Consider the following 26,979-nt stretch of genomic DNA (forward strand, 5'->3'; position numbering starts at 1 on the left):
TTGCGAGGCACGGATTAATGGAGGCGGGTGTCTCCTCTGTTAAGTTAGGGCGAGACGTCTCAAAGGAGGTGAGACCCGCGGGGGTTGTGTGAATGGGGGCTTCAGTTCTTCCTGCCCGAAGGGTCCTTGAGAAGCCTGTTTGTTTTTCCCGGCGCTTGTCTCCACCCATCCCTTTCTGTCATTGGCCAGGCCTGGTAGGCGGGTGTGTTTCCATTGGCCGGGGGGCGGTGTCTGTCCCTGGCCAGGGTGGGGGCGGGGCCTCCGCCGCGCTGAGCTTGCCCTTGTGTCTGGTGCTCTGTAGAGCTGCCGCCACCGCCGCCGCCGCCGCTGCCGCCGCTGCCGCCGCCGCCGGTGCCTCTGCTGCTGCTGCAGCCGGAGCATCCGGGAGCCGCCGCCGCCGCCGCTGCCGCTGCTGCCACTAGCGCTGCTTCCACTGCTGCCACCTCCCTTCCCAGGACCCCGAGACACCCCGAGCGCGAGCGGCGGCAGCTGCTTGCTTGCTCCCCCTCTGCCCCTGCCCCTCCCTTCCGTGACCTACCCACTCCTTGCAGCCCTCGCCCGCACCTTCTCCAACACCCCGGCATCCCTGCACCACCTGCTCGGGCAGCCCGGCGGGCTCTGGGACTTGCTGTGCGCGCCGAGAAGAAAGCAAGCTCCGAACCCGTGCCTGGCTGACGGGCTGTCGCGGCTGCACCACCAGCAGGAGGAGAAGAAACTATTTCGCCCACCGAAACCCCATTCTGCGGGTGCTTCGCAGCTGCCGCTTCTGCTGCCTGCAGTCCAGGTCCGAGGGTTCGAACACCGCAGCGGCGGGGACCGTGGGTCTAGCAGGCGCCGGGAGGACACCGGCGGAGCCCTGCACTCTGGTGTCCCGCTCACCAGCATCACCTAGCCCCCTCGTTCCTTCCCCAACCCTTTAGAGAAGGGACCATGATTTGGAAACGCAGCGCCGTTCTCCGCTTCTACAGTGTCTGCGGGCTCCTGCTACAAGGTAATCCCCGCCCCGCCGCGGGGAGCATCAACTTCACGCCCATTCCCCATCATCCCCACTCCACCCCATATTTCCACTCTCCCCCTTTCAGTCCCCCAGTCCCCGGCGATTTCCACCCCCTCCCCCTACTCCCCGGTGCGGCAGGGGGCAGTGGCAGTTTGCTCCAGCCCCTCGAATCTCTAGCGCTGGTTCAGCCTTGCTTTCCCGGCAGTCAACCCCTTACGCGGCACCTTTCGCCTTTTCATTCACCTGAGCTTCCTACATCTCTCACTCTCTATCCCCGCCAGCAACACCCCCCCCCTCCCACGCCTTTTGGCTGGCAACTTGTGCCTTCTCTGAACATTATACCCTCCCACCAACCCCCACCAGCCACCTCCCACATCACGCTCCTGTCCGACCCTCTCTATCCTTGTCATCTCTCTAACCTCCCTCTTTTCGGGTCGCCTTTCTCATTCCCCTTCTTCCCACCGTCATCATATCCGTGTATCTTTAAAAAGTGAGTGAGAGCCTGGGAGCGAGCTACCGAGACGGCGAGAACAGCAGCAGCGGCAGCACCGTGTGCATTGCAATAACATCCCCGGGGGGGAAATGTGTTGTGAGACGTGTCATTCACCCAAGAAGAGAGAGGAGACAGTGTCTAGGATTTAAAAAAAAGAAAGAAGGAAAGAAAGAAATAAAGGAGAAGAAAGAAAAAGAGAGAGAAAGGACAGGAAAGGAAAAAAAGGGGGAAAAATCAGGAAATTAAAAAAAAAAAAAGAGGGAGAGGAAGGGAAAAATTAAAAGACCCAAAGCCACTTTATCAACAAACCCGTTTTTTTATTATTCAGTTTGTGTGGTTTTTTTTTTCTTTTTTTCTTTTCTTTCCTTCTTTTTTATTCTTTTTCTTTAAGCAAAGAAATACATGCACCTAGGCAGTTACTTTACTGCTAAAGGATTTTCACTTGGATTCCCTACCTCACCATCCGCTCTGCTCTCTGCCGCTTCTTTTCGTAATTAATATTATCCTTTCACGTGAAATGTAAGAACCCCTGCGACCGCAGTGGAGGGAAACCGCACAAAACGGTGTTATTATGCAAATCACTGGGCTTGGATGCGGAGTGGCTAGGGAACTGGGGTGCACTTTTCCTCAGACCCTCTCTTTCGGAGGGAGGAGGGGGCTGTGTGGAATGGGAGGAGGACGCTGGTTATGAAATGAATGGCAATGTATGGAGTAGGAGTGCATGGGGAGAGTACACTTTGGGTGGTGGTGGAAGCAGAGGCGGCATGGTAGCTAGGGCTGGGTGGGCAGGGGCTGGAAGGCGGAAAATTGTTGCTTTTAAGGAATATAGGGATGCGGCTTGAGTGTGAGATACAGGAAGGATGGATGTGAAATGATGGTCGATAGGATTTTTAAAGCTAGGTGACTCTTGATTTCTTGATAAATCTTTGCCCACCTCTCACCCCTCTGTCGTCATTTCTGTAGTTGTGGGAAAGATAAGTTGATCAAATTTATTTGTCCCTGGGTAAAAGGAATCTGGAAGTAAGACACAAGTAGACCCACAGGCGTGCAAAACCCAGTCGGCCTTTGGAGGATTTAAATGAGGTCAATGAACCATCTTTCAGCAAGTTCTTGGAATGCATCCTGTCTCCTATCCTCCAGGTTATATAGACTGGGACGTATTTTATTTATGCATGTTTATGAATGTAAAAGAAGACATAGTGGACAGAATTTTCCTGAATTAACTAACTGACCTTGCAGAAATATTTCTTACAGTATTTTGTGGTAATTTTGTGTGTTTTACGTTGGATGTAAATTTCAGATATGTCATGTGCCAGAATCCCCGAGAAAGCAGACAGCCTTCTTCCTGCTTACGCTGCCTCGTCCCATTTCCCACCGCTCACACCCTCACCCTCTCACAAGTACCCCAGGTGGCTGACACATTACTTAGGTTTCTAATCCATGCTGAAACATGCTCCTAGATACCCCACTTCACCTCTCAGTAACTTGCATTTCTCAGCTGTGTGTGTGTGTGTGTGTGTGTGTGTGTGTGTGTGTGTGAACGCGCGCCCGCGCGCCCGCGAGTGCGCGCGCTCGCTCCATGCCGGGGACTGGGAGTGTGATGTGGGGAAATCAGTTAATTTGGTGATTGCGATGAAAATTCGACACCGCTGGATGTGTTTTCCCTGCCAATCTGTGTGTGCTGGCCCTGGCACGTCATTGCACACACTGCTGGGCTGGTGTGAGAAGATTATTTATTATAGAGCATGTGGGCAATGGACTGCACTTGGGGGTCGCCTCCTCTCTGCCTTCAACATTTCCCGTGAATTGTCTATTCAGTGCACTGAAAAATAACTGTCTGCTGGTGTCTCATTCTCTCTCAGCCTGGGAGAGGATTTACTCTTTCTGTACCAGGGGAGATTCCATCAGCTGCATTCTCTTTTATTAAGGGCATGGGTCTCTTTTATTAAGTATGTAAACCAATTATTTAAAAAGTGCTGCTTATCACAGCAGAGGAGGGGTGGTGGTGGAAGGGGTGTGAGTATGCCAGAGAAAATGCACCACTGAACCAACAGCAGCACCAGCATCAGGTCCAAATATGTAAATAAATAAGCGTCCTATACAGCAACCAGGGAAAGAGCACCAGCCCAACAATCTCTGTGTACTTATGAGCATCTTAGATCAGGCCATATTAATACACCAAAAAAGAGAAGAGGATTTAAAGAAGAAGAAGAAAAAAAAAAAAAAACTAGAAGGGGAGGGGGCACAAAGCACCATTGGATTGTCTTCTCATGTTTATGGCTGCCTCACATTTATCAAATACTGCTCCACAGACACATCACACTTTGTTGATATTGTCAGTCCCTGCTCAAACAAATTGCTCATGCCTTCCTTGTCTTAGTCTTGGCTAAAAACATTGCTTCAGGGTTCAGGTTTATGTTTCTCCCACAACCCTACTGTTTTATTAGGACTTGGTTAGGTTGTAAAATGAAAGCTTTATTTCCTGGACACGATTAAGTACTTAGCAGGTCTTTCCTTTCTATGTGCAGAGAAAGCAGGGTGGCTGGGGAAATAGTGAGCAACTGATTTTGGCTAGAGGAAGTCTGCTCTGCCTGCTAGTAGTTATGACTAGGCAAATACTATAGGCAGTCTACACCTTCTTATTTTAGCTTTGTTAGAACTAGAGTGGTATTCTGTCATGTAAGTAATATTAATGAACTTATTTACCCTTCGTATTATTATCCCCTTTCTTGTGCTATGCCTTATTTTAGACAAGAAGACTCATTTGAATATATCTTCTCTGTGTTTTACACTGTCACAAATATTTTCCTTTTTCTGGGAAGCAAAATCAACCTTTTGCCTTGTTAATATGTAGAGTTAATGAGCCCGTGGTGAGAACCAAGTCAATGATAAAATAAGTTTAAAAAAAAAGTATTAAATAGTTCTAATTCTACATCATCTACTAGTTTGCCCTCAATGGAGTCTTAGGAAATAGAAATAGATTGTTACATGTAAAATAAACATGTTTCTGACCAAAGTATAACTTGGAAGTTTACTACTTAGGTAATGAAATTTGCTTCAGTGTTAATTTATGGGGCATCCTTTCTTATTTTCCCCCATCACAGACAGAGGAAAAATCTGGGATAAGGGTAGGGAACAGTGTAGAGAAATGAATTTCTTTAGATGGAGGTGTGCAAAAGCTTGCCACCTGTAACTAAAACCTCTCTTGGTTACAGAGTAGATCCAGTTCAATTGCTAACCCTGGCTAAAGCTGTATCCCTTTCCATGCCTGAGGGGGCACTGCAAAGATGGAGACTGTCTTGCTTAGCACAAGAAAACAGTCCTAGAAAGGGCAAAAAGGAAAGGACACAATCTAACCCGAAAATAGACATGCATAGAGATTTTGTTGAGAAGTTTGTTTCCTTTTTAGAGTTAGTCTTCCAGAAAAACACATTCAACACACATACTGGGAATTTAGAGTTTGGTTTTGTTTTGTATTGTTTTGTTTTCCATGAGACATTTTGGTAAATGATTTGTTATAGCTGGAAAGAAAGACTTTCAAATTGAAGGTCAATTGGACGTACATGTTGCTTGCCTCAGTATGAGGCATGAACACCCCCCTTACATTTTTAGAAAGTATATTATAAAATGCAAAATACAGTTAATAAAATACTGATACTACTTCCTAAAAGCATGTCTCTCCCATTCCTTTCCTTCTACATGTAATAACCTTTGTCTTGTCAAACTCATTTCTTACGTTGAATGTAGTTCCTGTATTCTGCCTTTTTTTTTGTTTAACAGCTAAAATCTTGAAAAGTAGAATCTGTACGTTAGAGCCAATGACTATGATTTAAATAGTCAAACCCCAGACACTTAGTGATTAAGAAAATCTGCCTACCAGTATGAGTAGTTTGTGGACTAATGTTCTATCAAGATATGGAAGCCTACTTCATCATCTTTTCCCCATTTCTACAACTATTAAAACTGTGGAAGCATAATACAACAAAAGTAAGCATTAGTTGAGAGGCCTCTTTCTGCCTTCTCCACTAGAAGATCAGATACTTGAGAACTATTTGCCCCACATTTAAATAGTGAGATGCTTTTTTTTTTTTTTAAGAAAAAAGTTCCTGAATCATTTAAAGATCAAATGGAAGTGCAAAAATGCTGGAAGAGATCTGAATCAAGCATTTTAAAGTGGCCCCAAATCAACACCAAATAATATCAATTTTCTTTTTAAAATAAGGTATCTATGGGGTATCAGATAATTGAGAAAAGTAAGATTTATTTATTATGAAGGATTTCGGGTACATTAATAATAAAAATGGACCTATCATATTGATGTTTTATTTGATCATGCTGACATGCATTCCATGAGATTTATTAAGAACGAGCCCTCATTTTAATAGGTTGGTTAAACATCCTTGGCAAAATCACCCATTGTGTAACAGCTGGCTGAGTAGGTTGAGGAGACAGTGAGAAGGAAAATTACAAACCAAGGAAATTGAAGTTAGAGTTCTTTGTGGAGTTGGCAGATCTTGGTTTGTATACCCTCCTAAGACAGCTCTAGTGCCCAATGATTATTAAACTCAAGCTTCCTGAGGGCAAACCCTGTACCTTTGTTATCTATGCAATCTTCTTATTCTCAATTTAGTAGATGCATAATAAATATAGTATTAGATTAAAATACTAGGTATGTCCAAATTAGTTCCGATGGAATTAAATAGTTTCTTGTCTTCATAATCTATCAGCACTTAAACTTTGTTCAATAATGCCACAAGAGTTAATGTTAATATTTTGTAGGCTGTTTTGGTTTAGGAAACAGTTTTCCTATAGAAAAGTATATAGTGATAGATCTTGATATACATTTTTAAATGAATACAATCTGATCAGTTGTTCTTGCCATGACATTTTCCTACCCATTTTTTTCTTTTCCTTGATTATAAATCCCCGATATTTTGCATTAGATCAGATCACCAACTCATTTCATGAAAAAAAAAAAGGCAAGATTTAAATTCACTGATTTAACCTAAAATATTTAAAAGGACAAGTTCATTGCCAACATTTTATTTGAAAATGTCAAGCATTTTTGGAGTGTAGTTCTGTAGTATCAAAGAAAGGCATCTCTGCAAATTCCTTGTATAAAGAGGTGGATGAGGATTAACCTAGAGCTGTGGCAGCTGAAGCCCCCTGCTGTGTGATGATGCAAATGGCATCTCAGGCCTAATGTGCTCTGCAGCGGCAGGCGAACACACAGGAAAGCAGTCATGTGGCATGAGTGAAATGGGAAGTCTTTTCTTAGCTTCTGGTAGTCACAAACCATCCTTCAGTTTTCCGTAACCAGACATAACCCAGGGTATTTCTAATCACGTGAGCTCATGACAAAGAATAAGAAAAAAATACATATTTTATTTAGAGATTAATAAATAAATCCTAATAAAATTATCAATGTTCTCATCAGATAAATTGTGGACATTTTATTTTCTTGCAAACTATCAGGGACACAGGCCAGTTTAGTGAAGATGATAGCAAAGTTAAAAATAGGATTTCTATGCAGTTGGTTGTATGTGTTGGACATAATAAACATTAGACTAGGAAATATTCTGTTATCTTTCTCTTCTTTTAGTGAGTAAGGAGTCAGTCCCTTGTTGTGGTTTTGGGGTTATTATTATTATTATTATTATTACTATTTTATTATTATTATTTTATTATTTCATGTATTTCATATGCATTTCATGTATTCTGAGAATACAGTAGTTTTAAAAGAAATAGAAATTAACTGTTCAGTGTCTGTTCATGTAGTTTAGTACCATGAAGTGGAATTTGTGGTAACATAAAATCAGTAGAGAATATTTCCTCTTGGAACAATATTATTTATCACAGGCAACAGCAGCAAATAGATCCCTTAATAAAAGTAATACTTCTAGAACAGTTGTTATGGGCAGCCTATCAGGGAGGCATATCAGATAACAGAAACTAATGTAGCTGTGTTTATTTTTATCCCGTTTGTTAGAAAACAAAATAATTGAACATATTATGCATATTTTCATTCAAGATATGAGCCCAGTTGGTTCTGTTAACATGCTCAGTGGGTTTCTTTAAACAGATATAAAATTATTATCATATTAGAAGTATATAGTATGTTTAAAAATTAGGAAAGTAAATATTCTGCTTAATTAGGTATCAGTTAAATATTAATGTCAAAATCAGAGGTGTAATTATTGAGAAAGGAAATATTCCTCAATCATTTATCTCTCTATATACACATATATACAAGTTTAAAGTGCACAGTTATTTTTAGGACTGAAGGGTATCTTTATCATTTTGTAAGTAATCAGACTTTGGGGTTCTCAGGGATGATGTGTGAGGAAAAGGCAAGAGTTTATTTTGTTTGCACTCAATTACTTTCCTTTACCCTTTTCAGGAAGGTTAAAAAGTATATTTTTGAACAAATTTTCTTAGTGTTTAACAATGATTAACATTTCCACTTAAAAATACACAAGCAAGATTTACAATTTCTGAATTTGCAGTAGAGCTGAGCATCTATTCTGAATCTTCTTTTGTGCTTACGAAACTGAGTGATGAGACCCTATGGCTACCTGAATAGACACAGGGCTGAGGTTGTAAGGAGATCTGCCTTGGAGAAAGCTGGCTATTAATTATTCACATTCTATTTTAGAGGTCTTTGAAGTAAATATTAAGACAGTCATTATTCAACATTGGGGATAACTCTTTCTAAGTCAGCAAATAGTTTTTACTTGAATTTTTAAATTATCTTTCAGTGATTTGAAAGCTGAAGGGGAAGCGCCTGTTTAGTCCTAAACAGTTATTCTGGGGGCTAGATACTGACGTCATTAGGAATTGTTTAGGAAATAAAAATAAAGAATCATTTGCGTTGAGGAACATAAAATCTTAAAGCTAAGAATGATCAAATAGTGCTAATCATTTCACACGAGAAAACAATAGCCTTTTATTGGTCAAATTGATCCCCTAATAATTTTATTGTGTTTGATGATGGTTTATTTACTGTAACGGTGCATTCATTGTCTATCTAAAGTCATCTTTGGAAGTGGAGTGAGAAAGCACCTTTCCGGACAAGGATGTTCTGCCAAGTGCTAAGTGTATAGCTGTTCTATTGATTCCGTGTAATTTATAAAACCAATTAATTTGTTCTTATAAAGAAATATTTTTGGCTTCTTTGCCGAAAGTGTTTGCCTTTAAAAATCCAAGTGACTCCCATAAGGTTTACTTAAATGCCCAGAACTAAAATTTATAGTGCGTAAAATATGTTTTTACTTTCTTAATGAATTCGTGTTTTACACGAACCCCCCGAGAGAAAATGCCCATGACACCTCTATTTTCCATTCATTTTCATACCTTATATGCCTCCTGCTTTCCAATCTTAAGGAGTATACTTAGGTTGAAATGAGAGATGATTAGAACATTCGTACTTAAAAGCAAATAAAAAAATGTACGATAAGCTTATTAATTGTCATTCCTTTACTGCTATCTATTTTATGTGTTGAAGTCTGACTAGTAACTCAGCTTCCTTTACACTCTCCAGGTATATGATATCCCTCCAATCCCGAACATGCTACCAACCTGAAAGACCTATTAAAAGTAATTAACGGGGAATAAAGAATGGTTAAAGAAAGGGGGTTTTGCTAAAGCCTGTGTATTGGATACGTACAGATTGGGTGATTTTCCTTTCAACCTCCAATGTTTTAGCAAGGATAAAACACATACTGTGTGCTTTTACTTGTTTTTGTTATTGCTATTACTGCATTTTGTGAGAGTTCAACCTCCTTAGCTTCATAATAAAAATGGCAAAAGAAGAAGGAAGGAATGTGAGTCAGCCAGCCAAACACACACAGAAACGCCTGGCAAAGCTGACTAAATTAGCATATGCTAGGCTGAGTATTTCCCTCTGTTGTTACATAATCCCTTTCTAACACGAAATCAGTTCTCATACTTAACCCTTTCAGGAGGTTTGGAATTCTCCTACGGTTATATTTTCATTTTGCATTATTTATTTTCTCACGAATTGTGTAAATCATCCATTGAGGGCTTTTATGTCAAGTTCTTTTTCCCCCTTCTTCAGTCTTTCTGTATACAAATGTTCCATTCTGTGCCCAACTTCAGGATTCAAGAATCAACTTTTCTATAGCTTTCACTGAGAGGATCTAATTAGCATTTTAGGCTCTCTTTGCTCATGTGCAGCTTTCTTTAGAAAATGTATTAGTTCTATGAGGTTCCCCTAAGGATTCATAATACTCTAGTTTGTTACATGTACTGTGATATTCAGTGTGCCTTAATTATGCACGTGTCCTCATTTCAAAGCCTTTTCAGGGATCATGTGGGATAGAACAGGGGTCTGGCTGTAAGTTCACTGTCATGTATTAATGTGTAGGTGGTATTCAGAGAAGGATGTTTCTGAAGGCAATTATATATCTATGACTCCAGTATAGCAAGCTGTTACATTCTACGCTTACTAGTTACCCTGCCAAGGCAGAATGAAATTCACCATTGTGATACATAATACAGTATCTGTTATTTCTAAATAGTTCTTTGCCCTGGGAATGAAATAAAATAATGAGTGAAAATGTGTATCCCTTATCTTGAATAGGGATTGTTCCTTTCACTCTCTTAAAAACAAGAATCAAAAAATGTTCCTAAATCAATACTCTATTCCCTAACTATCCTATTAACACATTTACTATGGTGGGATCTTGAAGTTATACTGGTTATTATTTGAGGCTATAGATTTTTAGATAATATTAATTGCCTGCAATCGCATGGGCTCCCAAATGTCGGTGCACTGCCAAATCTGAGACATGAGTTTTTCAGTTTTTGGTTTGGATGTAATTTGGACAACTGTGAAAGCGTATAGGGACATTGAACTAAACACACACACACACACACACACACACACACACACACACACAGAAAGAGAGAGAGAGAGAAGTACATGAGAGAGAGAGAGAGAGAGAGAGAGAGAGAGAGAAGCACATTTTTTAAAATAACTTCATTTGTAGAGGGATGATTATAAGAACTGACTTATTTAGTACATGTCACCATTTATAAGGAGAATATTTTCTACATTGCATGAGTTTGAGAATGTACCTATTTTAATTGTACCCTTTGAGTGTATTCCTCTATGTATGATATCATCAGAAAATTTGAGTTTAATTTCTAAATACACTCTTTTTTCTTTTATTTATGCCTGTTGCAAAAAAAAACATTTTGTAAGTTAATATGTACTAACGAGTAACCAATTTTTGTTTTGTTATTTTACACAACTGCATATTTGTAGCCATATTATTATTAATGATAGCTTAAAAAATATTATTCTCTGGGAACCCACTGGAATTTTTTATTATGAAAAATTTTTACCAAAATCTGATGTGTTTAAGTAAACAAAAGAAGGCCATCTGTCCATTATTATTTGAAATTTTATGTCTTCTTATTGCATGAGAGAACTAAGCATTTTATTTTGTCTATGCTATGATCTATATAACCCCTTTGTATATTTTTATTATAGCATTTTGAATGTTTGGTATTAATTTATTTGTCTGCTCTAGTGGACTATAACCCCCTAGAGTACAGGGTCTCAGTCTTCATTTTGTTTCAAGTGCCTAACCTAAGGTCTGGTCTGTGTCTTTTTTTAAATGTTTTCATCCCACTGATTGATTATTTCTCTTCCAATCCATTTAATCTTGACACATCACTTTAATTGGATCCAAATAATATTTAAGTATTTATGCTATAACTGCCAAAATGCCAATACAGTACTCTGAATAGAATAAATATTTGCAATGAATTTTCATTTGTATTTAATGTACAGGGAGAAGACAAAAATGGATACTAAGAAACACACACAATTCTAAATAATGACATACTTCACAAAAATATGGGATCATTACTTTCAGTTAGGGTAAGCAGTTCAATTTTTCACTGAAAACATTTGTCTCATAGCTTTGAATCTTTCTTATTTCTCTGGGCATCATAACTCCTCGTCTTTTTTCACCTACTAAAGATTTCTATCCCTAGCCCCCAAAATATTCCTCATGATGACTTTAGGTAAACATGAGGCAAATCATCTTACTGTTCTACTTAGAGTAGCTGGTATTTCCGGATAAATGTATAAACAAAGAGGAATTACAAACTGACCTTGATCTGCCAGATTATCAGTGGGGACTGACCTGCTTTTGTTATTGCCAAGCTGGAGAGTAGACATTCTCTGAGTAGTCTCTGAAGTACAGACTCAGGGTGCATTTTTCTCTCAGTTTAACTGGGGGAGATTACACCTGTTTTATTTAAAAGGCCTTCTAAAGAAAACCCTAAATAGTGTCTGTGTGTGTGTGTGTGTGTGTGTGTGTGTGTATTTTAATGCTTAGTCATACTTCTGCAATTGAGGACACATGTTTGCTGTGGTTGAATTTGATTTATTTCCCTTTTAGCATTTTGAAAGACAGTGGGAGGTAGGATGAGAATATTAACTGCTTTTTGAAGAGAATTTAAATATAGTTACTGGGAGCTGAACACCAAGGGAGAAAAGACTTTCTACAATTTGCAGTGACTCTATTTCCACATAAAGTATCTTAAGAATGCTTTTTCTTACAAGTCCCAGTGAAATGTAGCATTCCTTAAGTCACATAGTTTTGTTTTTTTTTTCAAATTTAAAAAATCAATTTCTCTGATGTCTTTTGGATGTTTGGCTGTTTAATGACTTTGGATATCTGAAAAGATATGATTAACTAGGCTAACTTAAGATTTACCTTACTACAGGTGCTGAAATCACTGTATCATCGTCATGTAGAAATGCACATTCAGTAAATAAATATCCAAAGTAGACTAAACTAGTTCAATTTATTAAGTGTTATTGCCACTTTATGGAGTTGATATCAAGAATTATATTCTCCCATAGCTACTGTTACTACCTAAAATCTTTATGTTAAAACGTGACTGTCAGTATAATGCAAGAGCTGTAAAAGAATAACCTTCTTAGCGTGGCTTCTGTTAAACCCTTGCTGATTGACTTTCCAGAGCCTAGTGAATAAAAGGGAACGTAGGTTGGGAAGCAGTTTTGGTTGACTATTTTTATTCACTGTTATGATGAAAAAATATTTTAATATGTTACTGAAATTTCATTATATTGAGAATATTCTAATGAATCCATTTAGAAGCTACATATTGTAATTTTTTATGTGTAACCACTTAGTATCTGAAAAACTGGAAACATGAGAAAGAGTTACACCTTCATATTTCTCAACAGTGTTAGCCATAATGATCACTGAGAAAGTGAACTTTTTAGTTTGATATAATAAGGAAAGCATTTCAGACCAACATTTTTGCCCAGAGTCACCAAATAATTATTAAAAAATTTTTTTTAATGTTTATTTATTTTTTAGATAGAGACAGAGCACGAGAGGGGGAGGGACAGAGAGAGAGGGAGACACAGAATCTGAGGCAGGCTCCAGGCTCTGAGCTGTCAGCACAGAGCCCAATGCGGAGCTCGAACCCACAAACCGTGAGATCGTGACCTGAGCCAAAGTCATAACCTTAACTGAATGAGCCACCCAGGGACCCCCAGAGTCACCAAACTAAAAACTATGTCCATTATTATCCTTCAAAAGAATACTGCGCAGAATGTATTCTATTTATGGAAAGATTTGATGCTAACTAACATGAAAAAGCAGTGTGTGTTGAGTAACATTTACAAATATATTTTTAAAGGTCAAGTAAAATTTATAGAGGATAGTTTCATGTCCGCTGACTCACTTTTTTTTTTTAACATAGAAATGCTACAGGTTAGGTAAGACTAATGGTATTTTGCAACTTCCATTCTCTGTATGCTTTCACTTTTATGGAATAGCTAAGATAAAGGTATTGATGCAGGGATAAGTTCACAGTTTTTTAGAGATCTGGTAGAGACCATTAAAGTCAGATTTCCTTTACATCTTTGTTTTGCTTTACCCAATTTTATTGGCTATACAAGTACAGACTACTAACAAAGCAGAACAGGCTATCCTTGAAGGATAACACAGCATAGAGGTATATTTTGTAATAAACAACTATGTTTGATGGATGGGTGTGGACAAGTTGGGAAGACGTTCTTTTTGTCACTTAATGGTGGTCTTATTATAAGCTAACAGTAAAGTTGATATTTCCTCCTAAGTCTTAATTCATATCATTTTTGCGTACCAAATGGAGAATGGGAGTAACTTGGTGAATAGAGGAAGAGCAATAATATAAACCCCTGATCCTTGAGTGGAACGTAGGCAGCAGCCATGCCAAACTACTGTTAGTGTCGAAGCATTAGTGAGGCTGGCCTGGTGGGTGGATGTCTTTTCTTTTGTAGTGAGAGTTCTCTATTCTGTAGAGGGAGGTGATATCATTGGACTAATTCAGACTTTGATTTTTGGAAGTGCCCTGCAGCAGTAAGACATAATGGTAGGAATCAAAAGACCTAAGTTCTCATTAAGCCATGCCACTATTTTAGAGACCTTGAGCAAGTTACTTCGGCAGCTTAGTTTCTCCTGTAGACTGAGAAATTGGAACCACATCCATTCTTTGATGATGTGTTGTAGAAGAATGTTATGGATGATTGAGAACTGCAGAAATGGCATTTTTCTTTTCACTTTTCACCTGATGATAATTTGTAACACATTGTAGCATTAACTATGTGCTCATAAAATACCTTTACTAAAATCTAATTTTTTATATCTATACATGCATTACTCAATATTTAAAGATTTTCACACATGTAAAGTGTTTTTTTTACTCTAATACATGTGTCTATATAAATTTCAGAGTCTTCTATTTCTGTCAATGAATTTTATAAATTAATTTGTGGCCATCAGCCTGAGCTTGAGTCATACATTCTTTTTTCATGAAATTACATCAATAGATCAACTTTGAAAATTAGTGAATTGTTGCCATTAGCCATTTTCATTATTAGAGAATAGACTTTAGATTTTGAATTAAATTTTGGTTTTTTGTATGTGTACACTTAATGTATGCATGTGTAAATTTTTATAATTGTTTCCTTCTTAATCATTTTCTTCTTCATAGCCTTTGGTTTTCTTAAACATAACTTCCCCATCCACTGATTTGTTTTTCAACAAATACCTACTTGAAGGCAGTTTTATAAATGCTGGATATGCAAGTGAAGAAGGTGGGAGTGGTTTCTGCCCTCATGGAGCTTATAGTCTAGTAGCTGAGACATGGGATAAACAAATAAAAATATGTAAAACCCTATCTTTTTTTCTGAAATAAAAATTCCGTGTTTATAGTAATGTGTGTTCAATAGCTACACAGTGCGGCTATATCAATGAAGATATGACATCACTGATTTAACAGCATTACTATAAACCTCACTGAGCTTTTAACATTTTTTTTTATTTAAGGTTAGGTTAAAGAGCTCTCATTTCCTCCAATCGTTTATCCTGAAAACATTCTCAGTATGATTCCAGTGTCTTTCTTTTTTTTATTAATACAAGTTGAAAGAAGCCGATGAGTGAACAAGAAATATTCAAGCATGCTCTATTCTAACTGATTTGTTCAAGAGGATGATTCATTTAATTTCATAAAGGCTCAGTGGGCCAGAACAGTAGATGACCAGGTCAGCAGAGGGAATGTAGGGGAGAAGAGGTCTGTGAGAAGGATCTATGTAACAAGCAACAATATTTAGTTTTTTAGAGCTGAAGTTCTGCTTGAGCAATTCTGATGTTACCAGCGACAGTCATTTAAAGAGCTGCTGATGCCTCAGGGAAAACATTTTTAAAGTGTCCTATCTAGAAACAATGTTCCTTGTACTGTGTCATATATATTAAAACTCCATCCCTTGCTTATATTACAATACTACATTCTGCCTGATTAAAACCTGTGCTACTATAATATGGGTTTCTTGAGACTGCCGATTAAATGTTATTGTTGAAATCTTTCCTCCTGCTCACACTGCTCTGAATATGATTGAAATAGGAATCACCTGGTAAACAAAACTGGAGAACAGATGAGAATGCATTTTAAACTTTAAAAATAAAATGAATTTTATATAAAATTATGTACAATTTTAGAATATATAAAATCATATACATGGGTTACAAATATTCTTGATATCTTTATATTATTTCTTACAGAATTTAGCTCTGACTAATGACCTCAACATGCAAATGATGTCATATTCCTAACAAATTGTATGGCATTTTCTAATATTATTATTAATTGCCCATTGCTGTCCCTGAAGTAGATGATATATGTCTTGTAGTAGATAGAGTAAAAAAAATTTTTTTAAATATATACATTGGGGATTATAATGGTGGTGGTCAAGCATGTACAGTTATTCTATTTAGAGATTTATTTATCTGGATTACAGAAAACAATACAATGCACAGCTAAAAAAAAAAACCCTCAGCTTAACCATTATCTTTAATTTTGCTTTTTTTTTCTTTTAAAGGAAACTTTAAAATTAAAGCAATTCAAGTAAATGCTCTATTTCAGGTGATAATTTTCAAGAACATAGTTTTATCTTAAATGATTTATTTTGAAAATACATTCAGTTCTCCAAAGTAAGTCAGAGATGCATGCATATTTGGAAGCTTTTCTATAGAGAACTAGGTGGTGCTGTTCTGTCATCTTTGTGTCTTAGTGACTTCTTTGGTCCTATTCTTGATTCATTAAACACTTTCATACAATGGTAAGTGCATTAGGTAAGATATAGTCTCCTTGTAGCATTAATTTTTATTAACCAAGTTTACATAGACCTTACATGTTTGTTTTCAGTAGTTTTTTCATACCATAGAAAAAACTTTCTTCCTAAGCAGTAACATTTATCATAGTTTACAAGTTCTCTCTTTCTTTAGGATTTAAGATAATCTGAAATCATCAGATATTTGTTATTAAGTGTTTTAAAAAATGTGGCCCTTGGATATTTTATTTGCCAAAGTTCTTACTATTAATTGATTTGGAATTTAAAGCGATGACATTTTTGTACCCTTTGAGTTGATTTAAAGTAAAAATGCCATAAATATATATAAGTTCAAGGAAAACACTTTTATTATTTGAAATACTAAACATTGAATTAAGCCTTTAAACAAAAGAAATAAGAAAACTTCCCTTGAAAAGAAATTGTTTGCTTAATTTACTTCTTTGTAAGAAAACTGACCTCAATTAGGCTGTCAGTTAATCTTTTCATGTTTCAAGATATCATTAAGTTAATTGTGCCTCTCAGTGATCTTGTGGTACCCAATAGTCAGAAATAAAATAACACACTTACTTAAACCTAATTAACAAAAAAACTTACTCCACTGCCCATGTATACTTAGGACACTGGTATATCTGAGGTATATTTTCTTGATAAGAGTTATATAGCTCTTTTCAGATACATTTAGGTTTAGGAAATGCAGATAAGAGAAAACTGAAAAGAATTACAACTTTTTTGCATCAGAAATCTTCTCACGCTATATACAAGGAAATTCAACTTATGTTTCTTAATGACTTTACAATGCCTTTGGGAAAAAGTATATCATATTTATTATCCAATGAAAATATGGACGTAAAATAAAGATGAAGTACTTCAAGAGTTCTACTCATGTGACTCCTTGTGGAATCACAGTCGTATCATGTTGACTGAGGACAAAAGTAATTTCTATCCTTCTTTATTTCTGATATAACAAATCCTTCTTGGTGCTATTTATGTCATAAAACATTTAAATTTTACCCTAATAGAAAAGTGAATGTTATTTAGAAAACTCTTTGTGTTTTCTGTTATCTCACAAATCTTATCTGTGGAAGACAGAATCAATATGGAATTTCAGAATTGTTCCATGGCATGCCATCTTACAATGAAGAGATAATCTCTGAGATGAACATCTTCTAGGCCAATAAACCTAAGTGAAAGTGCTCTTAGATTTCTGTACTCATGTCTGACCTTCGGGCCTCATGAAATAAAATGGAAGTCACAAGTATTAAGATGAATGCGTCATTGAATCCTTGTCAAGTAAGAATTCAGAATGAGGGAACTGTATTCAGAAATTGGGATTATTCATTCACACAGAATGTCGCGATTATCTATTAAATTTTCTAAGAAAGCTTAGCCAACTCTCCTTAACATGTGAAGAAACCTAATAATAAGTAGATAAAAAATTTAAGATTATATAAAATGTCAGTATTTATGTTTTTGGTTTTAATTATTTGTATTATAATAAATACCATCTTTATTTATAATATTTTATTAATATTTATTTATAATATTTTATTAATAAAATACCAGCTTTTAGATACTATCATCATGAAAGTAAAACTTAGAATAGAAAAAGAAATTATGAAATAGTCATAGATTTGCCATATTTACATGCTCAAAATTATGCAGTGTTTTTATGATAATGAATATCCACTTTTTGATCACTGACATTCTGGCAGCAATATTCAATTTTAACATGTTAGATACTAGATTTACAGTATAGAAAATTAAATGACACTGTCATCAGACCCAAAGCTTTTTAGGTAGCCTATTTTTTAAATATACCACACTTCAAATAAAGCATGATATTTGGTAAAAATATCTAAATCCTAAGTGAAGATATTTCAAAATTATTTTCCTTCCAGAATATAGAAAATATAGTTTATTTTACTGTATTTCTTAAATATAAAAAATACAAAAATGTACATTATAATTTTGGTGACTGCTTATTGTTTTAGAAGTAAAATCAGAAGAGAAGAGAGTTACACATTTCTGGCAATATCCTTTCTCCTTGGACTGGAGCTCCAAAATTAACACTAGAACTACTCCTTGCATTTTTCATAATTTCTTGTGGTCATTATTTCTTGGAGAGCTAATATTAGAAAAAGAGTCTTTCTTTACAATTATTTTTGATGATGGTTAATCTCAGGCAATGTAGCATAAGCCATTGATTATTAGTAACCAGTAACAGCGAACAGATTACTTGGCATGTCATTTTTTTTTTTTTTTTTCGAAGAGCCTCATCTTTCCAAATGCTCCTTTGGAAACTTCTGTAGAGGTTTCTTTTCATCTTGCCACATTTTATCACTGATGAAAGATTTATATCTCATGGATCTAAAGGTGTTTTTCACTTTAAAAGGTAGACTGAAGAAAAACAACAACAATAAGTACGGGATTTCTGGATTTATTTTGATATCAGAGTGGGAAAGCAGAATAGGTGGAAAAGAGATAATTATAAGAATAAAAGCAACCGTATAGTGGAAAGGGTGGATGTAGATCTTTCATACCTTAAGCATATTTTTCTTTCAAATAGAATCTCCAAATGAGGCTAGATATAAAGCTATAGTTAATATCAACAAATTAAATTGTTATGGACCCAATGGATACAGACATCCTACGTGATGAAAGAGATTAGAATAGAACTAAGTAAGAATTTTGGATGCATCAAGTCCAGAACCTAACTGTAGTGGGATAATACAGGTAATGAAAAATTCTAATACTGTAACAGGTAGGTATAATTGATATTAACCACATATGATTGAAAACAACACAGTGAATAACCTTTGGGGAAAATATCTTACCACAAACTTAATACACTCTCATGTACAACTTATAACAAACTGAGAACTTTCTAAATATATCTCCCCTAGTTGGCTTTGTGTCAACATCTAGTATATCTTAATTAATACTCTAGTCTTATCATGTTGGTATTAATATGACTGGAAGTGACGGAATACAATAATTAGAAAGATTTGTGTCTTGCAGGTCAGGCCCAGGAGAAGCTCTTCCTAGGGTAGCTCTACAGTTTAAAAATTGTCAACTTTTCAAAAAGTATTTTATTAGTGGCTACATACGTTCAGAGGTGAAACTGGGAAAAACATGACAACAGAATAGTTCTTAAAAACAAAACAATTGTGGCACCTGGGTGGCTCAGTCGGTTAGGTTTTTGACTTTGGCTCAGGTCATGATCTCAGTTTGTGAGTTCGAGCCCCATGTTGAGCTCTATGCTGACAGCTCAGTCTGGAGCGTGCTTCAGATTCTGTGTCTCTCTCTCCTTCTCTATCTCTACCCCTCCCCAACTAGTGCTTGCTCTCTCTTTCTCTTTCAATCAAAAATAGTTAAAAAAATAATAAAAAAAAAACCAGAACAATGGTTTAAGTATTGGTTTGCTTTCATGAAATACTGACCTCAAAACAAAACAAAACTTACAAAAGCAGTCTCTACATTTAATTCCTAATATGTCAATCAGCAGGTGTTCTAAGGGGACAATTGTTTATTTCAGACTAAGATCTTTAGAATGGGAGAGAACTTGGGGCGCCTGGGTGGCTCAGTCGGTTAAGCGTCCGACTTCAGCCAGGTCACGATCTCGCGGTCCGTGAGTTCGAGCCCCGCGTCGGGCTCTGGGGTGATGGCTCAGAGCCTGGAGCCTGTTTCCGATTCTGTGTCTCCCTCTCTCTCTGCCCCTCCCCCGTTCATGCTCTGTCTCTCTCTGTCTCAAAATAAATAAACGTTAAAAAAAATTTAAAAAAAATAAAAAAAAAGAATGGGAGAGAACTTGAGATTTTAGGGAGCTACCTTTACTTATCCAAATCTCTAAAATAAAATAAAAACTTTTGGAAGAGAATAAAGTCACTTAGAAAAAATATTATCTTCTCATTTTATTTAAACAAACAAAAATGGTGTAAATTACAGAGTTATGATAAGCATTTAGAAATGAAACAGTTGTATTTGGTGATCAAAACATCAAGAAATTAATCTATGTGTGCCAATACTATAAAGTAGTCCCCTTGACATTATCTAAGACAGTAGCATCACTATCAGAAATTATCTTATTGTCTTAGTGTTTATATATTCTTCCTTTTCCATATAGACACTAAACTCTGTGAATACAGGAACATTGTTTAGAATACTCTGTCATTCAGTTGTTCATAATTTTTTTGTGTATGAACTGGTATGATGGTCTTGATTTACTTTTTAAATCAAAGACTATTTTTAGCAATTTTCTATGGTGAACAGAAACCAAATTAACAGCTGTACTTCAAATATACCTAGTTAAGATTAGTTATAATTTAGTAGCACTCTCTAAATCCTTTTTTAAAACATATCATGTTCCATCTTTGATTATAGATTATTACTTATTTAAGAATGTTTGTAATTATGTTTTGTTTAGACTTGAAATAAAGCACAATACTGCTGTTGCTCATTTAAAACAATGAAGGAACATAGAGTAGGGTAATTTACTTGCTAAAATGTCATAAGAACATTTTTAAAAGTATCAATATATTGCCCATTTTACCTGTTTATCATTGCAAGTTCAGGGTGTGTGTGTGTGTGTGTGTGTGTGTGTGTGCACATGTGTATTCTTTATATCGCAAGTTTGTCTGAAGTCATGGGATTATAACTGCATTAGGCGAAAAAAATAAAACCAAAGATTATAACAGGCCATAGGGGAAATTCTGCATAAAGAACTTGTTATAGCAAAATTGGATGAAAGTTTAAAATAAGACCTGCTGTACTTTAGATTTAAACATGATCTCATTTCACCCTATTTAAATCTTATTTCAGAGGCAGCATAGTGTAAATGGAAAGTACAAGGGATAGAGCATCAAGAATTGAATTTTGGATGATGACTGGGCCACTGGCTCTCTCCATCACCTGGGGAAACAGCTCATCTGTCTAATGGTCAGCTATTCAGAGGGTGTTAGACTTGGATCACTTCCAAGGTCTTTTTTCAACTTGAATACTGACCAATTCAGCAGTTAAAACAAATGGCTACACTTTGCAAAGGTTAGGATATGATTATGTCTGTATCATTAAATGAAAGCTTTAATTAAACAAAAGTGTTATAAAATGATGAAAGAAATTACTAGTGTGTTTATAACGTTCTGCTGATATATAATGTGGTTTTAAAATGCATGTACATTGGGCGCCTGTGTGGCTCAGTTGGTTAAGCATCCGACTTCAGCTCAGGTCATGATCTCACAGTCCGCAAGTTCAAGCCCAGCTTCAGATTCTGTGTCTCCCTCCATCTGCCCCTACCCTGCCTGCACTCTCTCTCTCTCTCTCTCTCAAAAATAAACAAACATTAAAAAAAATTAAAATGCATGTGCATTGTATATTTATATGTTCATATATTTATTGACATTTTGGCATATTATGGATATATAAGTATATAGCCAATAAACCTGTTATATAATTTCATTTGTTTTAAAAATGCAGGTGCATGTATAGATCATCCATTGCATTGTGACTTTTCACCCTGTTCTCTATAGAGACATGTAGAACTAGAAGAGGGATCACTGAAGAAATATTCATTTATAATATACTTCTAAGAAAAAATTTAATCTATTAGAAATTATCAGGCTTAGATGGAGAAATGAAGCTCAGTCATTCCAGGACTTCAATAAATGAAAATGATTTTACACTAAGTGCCATAAATAATTGTTTTTTATATTCATTAAGGCTCAAAACAAAGACAATGTTCTTAAACTACTCTTAGAGCACTTTAGACTTTAATTAAGAAATAATTTCCAGGAAGGAAAACTAGACTTTAGAATGGAAAGTGGTGAAATACTTTCTTGGTGTCTAAAAGGATAAATGCATTTTTCATCTTTATTGGATGAGTTAAAAGTGTGCTCTCTTAAAGATAAAGTAGGAGAATTGAAGGGCCTCAAATCATGAGATAGCTCTTCATGAAACTGGTTTGCACAAGTTGTAACTCATCCAAAATTTCACTTTTATCAAATAGAATTTGTTCTTAAGAAAGCCAAATGCTTGTTATTTCCTTTGTAAGTATGTCATTAAATAAAGGTTGTATTGATTAACTTAGAGAGGATTTCATAATAACCTCTAATCATAATCGTACAAAGAGTTAAATTCCCTTCATTACGGAGCAAGGCAAATGCAGAGTGTTTATAGGCGATCGAGAAGGTCAGTACTCAGACTAATTCACCGACAGCCCCAGATGCCTGGTTAAGCTGCCAACACAGTTGCTTTCCGAGTCTGCCAGAAAGTCAGCTGCAGCTGCAGGGAACATTCTTTTTTTTTTTTTTTTTTTTTCCCACCCATTGCTAAGCCTGTGGATTTTACAATTGCCATGGAAAGAACTGAATTAGGAAATATAATTCAGGGCGATGATCACCTCACTTACCCTATTAATGTGTTTCAAATTAATTTACTGTGAACAGCAAAATATAAACAGAGAAGAGTGTTTTCACATGTGCATATTCTCAAATAATTCATGTGGTCACATTTTGGAAAGTAACCTGGTGAGACTGTCTTCCAGGTTCAATTCTATCTCTTCATTTTTGGGATTTCTAGTATAGGACAGTAGTAATAATAATAAGCAAAAGCACGAGCAGCGGCAGCATTTACTGTTTCATGTTTTATTTTGTACGGTTATCTGCAGTTAGAGAAACATAACCACAGGTTACAGGTGCACAGGGTGTTAGTGTGCTGTGTCTTTGCAATTACATAGGCCTGCCTGGGCCTCTGACCCTGATTTGCTGTGTAACTGAGCAAGTGATTCTACCTCTTTGAGTCTAAGGTATTTCACCTCAAAAATGAGAAGTGTGTATAAGGTATTGTGAGGGTCAATTAGTTAACAAAGTAAAATTCCTGTATCATCTTCAGAGAATTATGGGCACTCTATAAATTATAGAGACCTTGTGAAAAAAATGTTAAGTGTTAAATCCAGAATTTGCATTAGGTCCTCAGAATTTTGGTTGCACATTGTTCAGCGGTATTTTGTAACACATTTTTTAAATAGAGTATTATAGGCATTAAAAAAAAAGTTACTCCAGTAAGAAAGTTTGGAGAACCTTGAAAAAAATCACAGAGGGGCATGTGGGTGGCTCAGTCTGTTAAATGGCTGGCCCTTGGTTTGGCTCAGGTCATGCATGATCTCCCAGTTTGTGAGATAGAGTCCCATGTCATCGGGCTCTAAGCTAACAGCGTGGCGCCTGCTTCGGATTTTCTCTCTCCCTCTCTCTCTTCCTCTCCCCTTCTTGTGCATGCACTCTCTCTCTCTCAAAATAAATAACACTTTAAAAAAAAAAGAAAATTCACAGAAAAATGAAAAAGGATATAAAACTACATATTCTTTAACTTATTCTATAAATAAGTGTCAGGAGGAAAGTAGCCATAAAATGTTTTAACAGCAGTCAGTATACTTTTGGATAATTGAGCATTTTGAATATTCAATAGCTATAGAGACAACTTGAAGAGCATGTCCATAGTTGAGTATAGATAGCTTCTACTTGCCTATATTTCTTCCCTTCCTTCCTTCCTTCCTTCCTTCCTTCCTTCCTTCCTTCCTTCCTCCCTTCTGTCCATCTGTCCTTCTGTCCCTCCTTCCCTCCATCCCTCCTTCCTTCCAAGTAAATGGGAATGTATTGTAAACAGTATTTTTCTCTTTTGAAACTACTAAGCATATTCCTGGAAAGAGTCATCTTACTTTTGTGTAAATGGATTTCAGAAACTAATTGAAATCAAATATCAACAACACAGCCAAAAAATGTACTAGTGGGAGTTGTTGCCAAAGTCTGAGGTGGTCAAATTCTCTGGCCTTTCTCGTTTCAAGTACAATTATATTTTAGTGAAAACATTTAAAACCACAAGGGAAACTCTGCTCACACTGTCTTAAGTCTCCTTTTAAGCAGGTTTACAAAATATCCACAACTATTAAACTGTGCTATTTGAATGATCTAATCAAATTGTTAAATGGCCATCCTGGAGCTTTGGAGCTGACATGCTAGGCATACATTTGGGATACGAAGATTTGATATCTCCCCTCTCTATTGACTTTTAGCTAAATATGAATAGTGTGGATTTGTCTTTCCAATGGAAAAAGGATACTTTTTTTGGTGAGGAAACAACTCTTTTTAGGATTTATCATTTTCAAGATCATAGAATATATTCATTGGCCAGTGTTCTTTTTAATGAAGTGAAATTTTCATTTGTGTTTTTAGATGTAGGCATAAAATGAAATCCATTTTTAGTATTTCAAAGTTAATATATACCCAAAAAAATAGTGTTTTAAGCACATGTAACTATTGTTTTGATAATGATTTATGTAGATAGTCTGTTCATCAGCATGAACTAAATATCTGGATATAAAGCTAAAAATCCTGGATGGATATTTCTACGAAACATATAAACATTGCAGTTTTAGGTTTTTATTATGTGATACACACACACACACACACACACACACACACACCATTTTTAACTGGGTATCATAGAAAAGGAAAAGATATGTGGGTATATGCTGAGGAAAGGATTAGGATTGGCGTTATGTTAATTTGCTAATATGTGAGTACCATATATAATATGAAGTATCATCTTTGCTCTTGAGTTTGAATTTAAACAATAATACTAGTCTGAAGATATGAATTGATTTCTTAATAGACAATACACAATTACATTTCTCTTCTAAAATAAAATAGATTAATTATTCATCCCCCAAAGTATATCACACATTAAAATATGAAATGGTAATATGTTGTGCTAAAACACAGATAAAAGTTACAAAGCATACAATTTTTAAAAAAGATTGTCACTGCAGTTAAGAAGGCTCTTTATGGAACTTCTTTTGAAATGCAATACTTATACTTCCATAGGTTCTATTTGAATATTAAAGCCTTGAAATTTTTATGATGTTTCATTTTTGTGCTGTAAGACCACTGCAATGGATATTAATAGGTATTTCATCAGGTTTTTTTTTATTTTGTACCAAATATTTTAGAAAATGCATCTTCTAATTTGTTAAGTGTAATGTTAAAAACAAATCCCTATAAATTAGTTTGTTTCTTCTCTTGGAGACTTCCTATCTACATCTATTTTTTTGTTCACAGAAAATACAGATTTCCTTATTTCTGTGTAGTCATTTGGAATCTTACAGTTATGTCTGGAATTCTACAGATGCCAATTTCTAATAAAACAAATTTTATGAAAAATCCAATGGTTAACTTTTCAGAGTATGTTGAGGAAATAATACTTGTGTATTCCAAGGAAAGCTTTTTTTCAGTGCAGAGTTTTTAGAGGTGTCAGAAATCATCATCTACCTCCCTTTCTTTCTGCTGAGAGCCACACCGGGAATTAGGAAATGAAGAGAAGTGCTTTGCACACAATGGCCTTTAGTGAATATTATTGATGACTAGACACCTGCTAGGATGTAAAGGCATTTAATCCATATTATTTTGCCTTTTAACTTGTCAACTCAGACATGGCAACCAGAAGCGTTTTCTGTCAAACATTAGCCTTTGCATTGCATCACAATTTTTATTTTCCATTCTTGCAATATATATAAAACACCAGGGCTTTAAATAATATAAACATTTTTAGCTGTAGGAAGGTGAACTGGAAAAAAATGTCTGTATATCAAAACATTCAGAGAGTGTGATATACATAGGTGCAATTGCCAACTTCTGAAATTTATTTTTTGTAGAAAAATTGCCTAACATTTTAAATTATCTTTGGAACTTTCTGCCTTCCCAAATGCTTTCTTCATTGTGATTAATCAGTGTGCTATTAATGCAACAGCAAGAATTCATTTTATTTGTCAATTTATTTGGAAGGATATTTTAAAAGGGAATGAATGCCATGTATTTTCCAGAGATCAGACCGAATGATGTATTTCCAGGAGATGAAGACAGCATTTTTCTGCAATGCAGAAATCTTTGTGTGTCCCTTGCTTAGGTCAGTGTCTAAAATATGGTAGACTACCAATGCTACAACCTGAGAAACCAGTTTACTGAGACAACTTTCAATGAATATAGTTTTTATTTAATATTTTCTTCTTGTGATAGGAATATAGATGTTATATTTCAGTATTTCAACTTTTGACCTTAAAGTAACATCCAGTGTCCAGTATCTTGAGAAAATGTTTTGCAACTTTATAGGCAACTGGGAAAATTATTTTTACCATTTTTAATGGAAATCTTTCTATAATACATCATGCCTTCTTTTATAGAAATTGCTAAAAATAATTTAACCTTTTCTCGATGTCTTAGGGACATGTTAGTGGTAATCTGCTCAACTAAACAAGTCTTGCAAATATTTTTAAGTTTTTCTGCCTCTCTCCTAATTGTACATTATGCTTGCTTTTTACTGTCACTTCTTTGACTTCTTTCTACAATTTAATATTAAGAATACAGATAAAAAAGGAAAAAAGTGTTAAAAATCCACTTAAATAATGTATTGATTAACTTATTTAATAAGGCATAAATAAGTTATAGTGCTTATTAATCCAACAAGTCTAGCTACCCAGGACTGAACTGTTCTTTTTTTTTTATGTTACAGCTCCTTATTTTTAACTACCTCTGGATATCTTAACTGAAAAATATGTAGACATATAAAAACACAACAGGTCCAAAGACTGGCCTCATTAATTCTTCCATTCAGCAGCCCTCTCCTAGCCCTCTGCATCTCTAGAATTCCCTATCCCAGTTAATGCCATCCTATCTGCCCACACATCTGTGCTGTAAAGCACTTAATGCTGTTCTTAACTTCTCCCTTTCCCTGATCTTCCACTTAACTTAGTCCACAATC

At 35.9% G+C, this 26,979-nt stretch overlaps 1 protein-coding gene across 3 annotated transcripts in view; it reads left to right on the plus strand.

Moving 5' to 3' along the window:
• Positions 1-319: 319 nt before the first annotated feature.
• Positions 320-26,979, plus strand: part of CADM2 (cell adhesion molecule 2) — a 1,070,151-nt gene continuing 1,043,491 nt past the window's right edge. For 2 of the 3 annotated variants that reach the window (XM_043593883.1, XM_043593885.1), the window contains exon 1: positions 320-991. In XM_043593883.1, coding sequence (XP_043449818.1) covers positions 931-991 — 61 coding nt within the window. In that variant the 5' untranslated portion in view covers positions 320-930. The remainder of the gene's footprint in view (positions 992-26,979) is intronic. The other variant, XM_043593884.1, reaches the window with a different exon arrangement.

The sequence above is a fragment of the Prionailurus bengalensis genome, chromosome C2 (assembly GCF_016509475.1).
Source record: "Prionailurus bengalensis isolate Pbe53 chromosome C2, Fcat_Pben_1.1_paternal_pri, whole genome shotgun sequence".
Classification (NCBI taxonomy): domain Eukaryota; kingdom Metazoa; phylum Chordata; class Mammalia; order Carnivora; family Felidae; genus Prionailurus; species Prionailurus bengalensis.